The sequence below is a fragment of the Syngnathus typhle genome, linkage group LG18 (genome assembly GCF_033458585.1).
Source record: "Syngnathus typhle isolate RoL2023-S1 ecotype Sweden linkage group LG18, RoL_Styp_1.0, whole genome shotgun sequence".
NCBI classification, from domain to species: domain Eukaryota; kingdom Metazoa; phylum Chordata; class Actinopteri; order Syngnathiformes; family Syngnathidae; genus Syngnathus; species Syngnathus typhle.
The window spans coordinates 456,996-463,948 of record NC_083755.1 but is presented as its reverse complement, the minus strand read 5'-3'; the positions used below and the strand labels follow the sequence as shown (position 1 = coordinate 463,948).

The 6,953-nt window shown below is 47.3% G+C and overlaps 1 protein-coding gene across 1 annotated transcript; it reads left to right on the top strand.

Moving 5' to 3' along the window:
- The first annotated feature begins 3,390 nt into the window (after window positions 1–3,390).
- On the top strand, window positions 3,391–6,121 carry LOC133143026 (uncharacterized). The gene is made up of 4 exons (XM_061264752.1): window positions 3,391–3,861; window positions 3,988–5,387; window positions 5,449–5,552; window positions 5,793–6,121. The coding sequence occupies exons 1-4, from the start codon at window positions 3,391–3,393 to the stop codon at window positions 5,807–5,809; spliced, it is 1,992 nt and encodes a 663-aa protein (XP_061120736.1). The 3' UTR covers window positions 5,810–6,121.
- The last annotated feature ends 832 nt before the right edge of the window (window positions 6,122–6,953 follow it).

Sequence of the window (6,953 nt, the reverse complement as noted above, 5' to 3'; positions counted from 1 at the left end):
GCTGCAGCCACGGCTTCTGTGCAACCTCATTTGGTAACGTATGTGTTGGCATCTCACAGCCAAGCTCATCCCAGGTATGGAGAATTCAGAAACAGTCAATGTGTGGCTAACTCTGTTACATTTCTGGCTTTCTTGCAGGAGTTAAATCCCCTGACCAGCTCTGACCTTGATGCTGTTCTTAATGTTGGCAATGAACTGTATACATGTACTGTTGCTGCACTGAAAGCCCAAGGATGCTTCTTGGACAGATTTCTGACGGCTGATGAACTTCCAGGGGTTGTGCGTGGTTTTTCTAAGCAGCATGTCTTAATAAAGAGTCAGTCAATGGGTGGTTTGTTCACCTCTTTCTACGGAGATGAGCTGTTCCTGAACCTTCGTGACAGACTCCGGTGCTTGACCTCAGGGGTCAATTGTGCGCTTCTGATTATGCGGTTAACGTGCATTGCTGTTTTCCGAGACCACCAAGGCAGGTATGGGTTTTTTGATCCCCACTCTAGAGGACGAGATGGCCTCCATGATGACAACGGCACAGCGATCATGATGCTCTTCACATGTGTGTCCGACCTGATCGATAAGTTGACGGAGGTTTATACAAGCTTGAGGTGCTCTGGCGATGAGCCGTATGAGCTTGTATCGATCTGCTTTGAACCTGTTGAAGTTCCCGTAAGTAACCATGAGATGGCGCCATGTACACAGTTACCTCCCGTGATGAACATCGATGACGCTGCTGCAAGCAGACCTGTTGCTGAGATTGTAGCTTGTGTTGAGACGAGCGAGACTACACAGTGTTCAGGTGAACGTCACTACCACAAAATTGGCGATAACTACAGTGAAGTGGTTGTCCCAACAGGTGAACAGCTCCCAAATGTGTCAAAAATTCCGAAATCTAGTAGGAGAAAGTTCCAACGGCGAATAAAAGCACAGGAAAAGTTAAAAGAAAAATCTGAAGTGAGAAGTAAAAAAATGGAACTAAAGAGAATGATGAAGAACTCTAAAGAAAAGGAACAGTACAGTCAAAATGCAGAGGTAAGACAAAGGAAATTGGCTTATTTTACTACCCGTTATCATCAGGACAAGCGTTTTTGTTCCAAACATAAGTCCTATTTTACACAACGTTGTCAGACGGATCATGAGTTTAAGAAGCAAAACCGTTCCCGTTTCTCACGTCGTTATAGGACAGATGAGTATTTTACGATGAGACGACGCGCTCACATTACAGAACGTTACCGTGACGATCTTGCGTTTAAGAACCGACAGCGTTCTTACATCACAGAACGTTACCGTGATGATGTTGAGTTTCGAAACAGGCAGCGCTATTACATTACACGGCGTTATTTAAACAACCCTGAATTCCGATTAAAACATCAGGAAATCATGAGGCGCATAATGAAAAAAAAATCTGATTCACTGAGGAGCAAAACAATGCGCAGAGTAAGTACGCTTTTGAAAAAATACAAAGTCATAAACCGACTATGTAGGGAGCGAAATGACTGTGTGCTTATGAAAGCTGTTGAGCTATTCAAAGCCCAAATTAAGAATGGCCCCACATTTGTCTGCACTGTTTGCCACAGAGCATTGTTTCCCAACCAAGTACGCCCTTGTCAACGTAGATTTTATAAGAAAAACAGACATGTTGTTGCAAGTTGTCTCACGGGACAATTTGTCCATATCTGTGATGATGAATGTCAGGCCTCGTGCAGCGTACCAGCTGAAAGAAAACTGGAGTGGATATGTCACACTTGCTATAGTCACCTCAAAGATGGTAAAATGCCTGCACTTGCTGTTGCCAACAATCTCACACTCTCTGATATTCCAAAGGAACTGTGTGGATTGAACATACTGGAGAGACATCTCATTTCCAAATGCATATCATTTGCCAAAATTGTACCTCTTCCCAAAGGTCAACAACGAGCCATTCGTGGAAATGTGGTGTGCGTGCCATCGGAAGTACAAGAGACGGTCAATGTCTTGCCCAGACTAAGAAGTAGGTCACAGATGTTGAGAGTGAAACTGAAGAGACGGCTTACCTACAAAGGCCATCAGTTGTTTCAAACCGTCACTTGGTCCAAGCTAATGAGCGCTCTGATAAAACTGAAACAAGTCCATCCACAGTACAGAGACATAACCATTCGCGACGATGCGGACCTTTGCGACCCAACCCTCACTGACGATGAGAGCAGCTCCGATGAAGCGCAAATGAGCGACAGTGAGTACAATGAGGAAGCTCTGGAGGAGATGTACAGATTTGAAAGTGATGCTCTGTGTGGGATGAACAGTGACTCTCAACATGACAACAGTGGTAACAAACAGCAACAAGAAAATTCGGAAGACGGTGATCAAACAAATGGTGGAGTGATACTTGAATCATGTCTCCAACCCAATGATGTGTCAGAGGAAATTATGAGTTTTACAGAGGGCATTTATTGTGTTGCTCCTGCAGAAAGAAACAACCCAGTAAGTTTTTTCAGGACTCCCAAGCTTGAGGCCATGGCTTTTCCGGTGCAGTTTCCCACTGGTCAAAACACCCTCGATGAAGAGAGAGCAATAAAACTCACACCAAGCAAATATTTCAAAACCCGTCTGTGTTGCGTGGATGAACGCTTTGCTCGAGATACCAACTACTTGTTCTTTGCCCAGTTTGTGACTGAAATTTACCAGGCAACGTCGAGCATGACAATACAGCTGCGCAAAGGTAAGCCTTTTACCAGGGATGGTCGAAGGATAAACAATGCCATGCTTCAGGACAAACGTGAAGTTGAGAAACTGGTGCGCAGCAAAGATGCTGTCCGATTCATGACACCGCTGAGAGGTACGCCGGCCTATTGGGAGAAAACCACCAAAGATCTTTTTGCTATGATCCGGCAGCTGGGCACACCCACGTTCTTTTGCACATTTTCTGCTGCCGAAATGCGTTGGGAAGAGGTCATCACCGCCATCAAAGCGCAACAAGGTGAAGTAGTGGATTTCGCCCAACTTGACTGGGCTACCAAGTGTGAGATCCTACGCAGCAATCCTGTGACGACGATGCGCATGTTCGACAAGCGTGTGGAAGCTCTGTTCAGAGATTTGATCCTCTCTCCGGCGCAACCGATTGGTGAGGTCGTCGACTACTTTTACCGACTGGAGTTTCAACACAGAGGAAGTCCTCACATTCATTGCCTCATATGGGTTCGAGGTGCCCCTGTATTTGAGGAAGCCACGGATGGAGCCATCTGTCATTTTGTGTCTCGCTACATCTCGGCCGAGCTGCCAGACCCGCAGAAGGAACCGGAATTGTACAAAAAGGTCACAGAGGTTCAGATGCACAGCAAAAGTCACTCCAAATCGTGCGTCAAACACCAAGGTGCAAATTGCCGCTTTGGATTCCCCAAACAACCGTGCCATGAAACAATGATCGTCAGACCTGCGCCCGTCGACGACGACAATCGAGATCAACGCAATGACGATCGCTTGGCGTCGAATGCCAAGCTTGTTCCCGTGCTAAATCTGCTGAATGAGCCTGAAACGGCATCCCTGACTTTGCCTCAGCTACTGGCTAAATGTAAGCTCACCGGTGACGAGTACATGAACTGTTTGCGCATGACGGCCTCGTCGAGTTCTGTCGTGCTTAAGCGAGAACCGAAAGACTGCTGGGTCAACAACTACAACCGCCATTTGCTTCTTGCCTGGGATGGAAACCTGGACATCCAATACATCCTGAATGCCTACTCTTGCATAGCATACATCTGCAGCTACATCAGCAAGGCTGAACACGGTCTGAGCCAATACCTCAAATCGGTCATTGAAAACTCCCGCTGCGCAAATGTCAACGAGAGCGATGAAATGAAGCAAATTATGCAAGCGTACTCCAAGAAAAGAGAAGTGAGTGCTCAGGAATGTGTCGCACGCGCGTGCGGCTTGCATATGAAACAGTCCTCCCGCATGGTGGTATTTGTACAAACGAGTGACAATGCGCTGAAAATGAGTTATCCTCTCTCACTCCTTGAGGGCAAAACGCAGGAATCTCATGAAGTGTGGATGACTGGCCTGCCGGAAAAATACAAATCCAGACCTCAAACTGAGGAATTTGAAGTCATGTGCTTGGCTGATTTTGCATCAACGTGCAGAATTGTTTATGGCAAACAAGCAAAAGGTAAGAATGTTTTGCCTCTGCTCAACGACATGGGCTTTGTCCAGAAAAGAACAGAAAAACATGCCGTCATCAAATACTGCAAATACTCTGAACAAAAGAATCCGGAGGAATATTACTGCTGCTTGCTCAAGCTGTACCTGCCTCATCGTGCTGATTGCCAATTAAAATCTGAACGCTGTCCTTCCTATCAGTTGTTTCATGATAACGCCTGTGTCCAGTTACCGTATAACGACTCTGTGGAGCGCGTGTGCCAAATTGTCAGAAGGAACAGAGAAAGGTATGAGAAATACAGTCGAGACATTGACAACGCCATCCAAGAGGTGGAGGAGAGTGGGCTCGTCATAAACGAATGGTGCCACCTGGCTCCCGAGAGTGAGTTGCAAAGACTCGAATGCGTTGAGGAAATGAACGCGAGAGATGAACCGAACGACAACGTGGAGGAAAATGTCCCGGACTATAACGTCAGGTCCAAAACAACGCAAATGTCCATCGTGACAGAGCCTGCTGCCATCGATCCCGCGGTGTTACGCGACATGTATCGTAACCTGAACCAAAAGCAAGCGTCCGTCTTCTACAAGGTCAGAGATTGGTGCATAAAACGTGTGTGTAGCTCAAAGCCCATTGAGCAGTTCTTCTACCACATCAACGGTGGCGCCGGGACCGGCAAATCTCATCTCATCAAGTGTATCCACGCTGACGCTACCAAAATACTGCAGAGACTACCACGACTGGCTGAGGAGGCCGACATTTCCAAGCAAACGGTTGTTCTCGCAGCTTTCACTGGCACGGCGGCGTTCAACATTTCCGGGGCAACGTTGCATTGTCTACTCAAACTGCCGAGAAGTCTCAAACCCCCGTACCACGGGCTGGGCAATAAACTGGACGAAGTCCGAGCCGAGCTGTCCATCGCCGAAATACTCATCATCGATGAGATTTCCATGGTGTCGAAAGACCTCTTCGCCTACGTGAATGCCAGGTTGAAACAAATCAAAGGAATTAATTTACCTTTCGGTGGCATGTCTGTTCTTGCTGTTGGAGATTTCTTTCAGCTCCCTCCCGTGAGACAGTCCAAACCTCTGTGCGTGTACGATCCTACGCGGCTGGACCACTGGCGTGACGACTTCAAAAAGATCACGCTCACCGCCATCATGAGGCAGAAAGACGATGTCGCCTTTGCCGAACTGCTGAACCGACTCCGCGTCAAAGAAAAGTCAGATGAACTGTCGGAAATGGACAGAGCTCTCCTTGCCACGAGGTACACTTCCCCAGAAATGTGTCCAAAGCATATTCTGCATGTTTTTGCCACCAATAAACAGGTGGATGGCCATAACTCTGCGATGCTGGAACTGCTTCATAAGGACATTGTGCAGATTGACGCGGATGACTACAAGAAAGACAAAGGAACTGGCAGAATGGCAAGGCAAGCTTCCCCTGTGCAAGGCGCTAAGAATGAGCTCCCGGACTCCATCAAAGTTGCCCTGGGTGCTCGTGTTATGATCACACGGAACGTTGATGTTCAATCAGGTCTGTGCAACGGGATGTTTGCAAAAGTTGTCAAATTGGTGAACTATCCAAATGAAGCCCGTGTCCAGAAACTTGGGTTGGAACTCGATCATGTGAGTAACACAGCGCGTGCTGCTAACCCCGTGTACATTGACAGACTGGAGGAGAAGCTGAACAAGGCTGGAGTGACGCGCCGACAGTTTCCCATCAAGCTTGCTTTTGCCTGCACGATCCACAAGGTACAAGGCATGACAACGTCACAGGCTGCAGTTTCGCTGAAAGGTGTTTTCGAACACGGCATGGGGTACGTAGCTCTGAGTAGAGTGACTTCGCTCAGTGGTCTGCATATTCTGCATATGGATGAGAGAAGGCTTCATGCAAATCCACAAATCACTGCTGCTCTTGCTGAGATGGCAGAGGATTCTTTGGAGAGCGTCATGCCCCTCCTTCACGTGATGCCGTCGGTAGATCGGGCAAATCACCTGGTTGTCGTCCATCATAACACCAAAGGGCTGTCTTGTCACGTGCAAGATATCGTGTCTCATCACGAACTGCTTTTCGCTGATGTTTTGTGCTTCACAGAGACACACCTCCAAGGATCAGTGGCCGATGGACGTGCTTGCTTGGAAGGCTACACGATGTTTTGCAGGAACCGAAGTGATTCTTACACAAACTGTCCTGACTTGGCGACAAAACGTGGTGGCGGCGTAGGTATTTGTGTCAAAAGTCACATCGCGGCCCAGGAAAAGAAATACGTTCAGGGTGTGACCGACATTGAATTTGTTGTGGTGAAACTTGAAGATCCCCTCAATGTGTTGATTGCTGCCGTTTACAGGCCTCCAGGCAACAGTCTGCGCACTTTTCTGCCAAGCTTGGGAAATCTCTTGCGGTACCTTGAAGTAATGGAGCATCATCAGATCTTGGTATGTGGAGATTTTAATGAAGATATGCTATCTGCCTCATTCAAGCCCATTCTTGATTTGTTCCGCTCGAAAGGCTACACGCAACTCATAGCCACTGCTACCACTGACAAAAACACATTGCTTGACCTCATTTTTGTCTCTCGACCTCAGTGTGCCCTTCATTCAGGTGTCCTGCAAACGTACTACAGCTATCACAATCCTGTTTTCTGTGTTTTGACCAGTGAAAGGTAAGTCACAGCTAAATCAGCATTTTCTAAAACAACAAGGATGGAAATCGAAACGTCAACGGTGTCGTAAGTGTATAATAATAGTGGTGGGATGCGGTGGGTGATTTGTTGACTTGAGGAGAGATGGGATCCAGAGTGGAAGTGCTCATTACTTGACCTCTTTTTCTT

Coding starts and splice junctions, on each gene's coding strand:
- LOC133143026 (XM_061264752.1), top strand. CDS start 3,391: ATGATCGTCAGACCTGCGCCCGTCGACGACGACAATCGAGATCAACGC. Junction 3,862..3,987: donor CGTACTCCAAGAAAAGAGAA/GTGAGTGCTCAG, acceptor TCACTCCTTGAG/GGCAAAACGCAGGAATCTCA. Junction 5,388..5,448: donor AGAGCTCTCCTTGCCACGAG/GTACACTTCCCC, acceptor ACCAATAAACAG/GTGGATGGCCATAACTCTGC.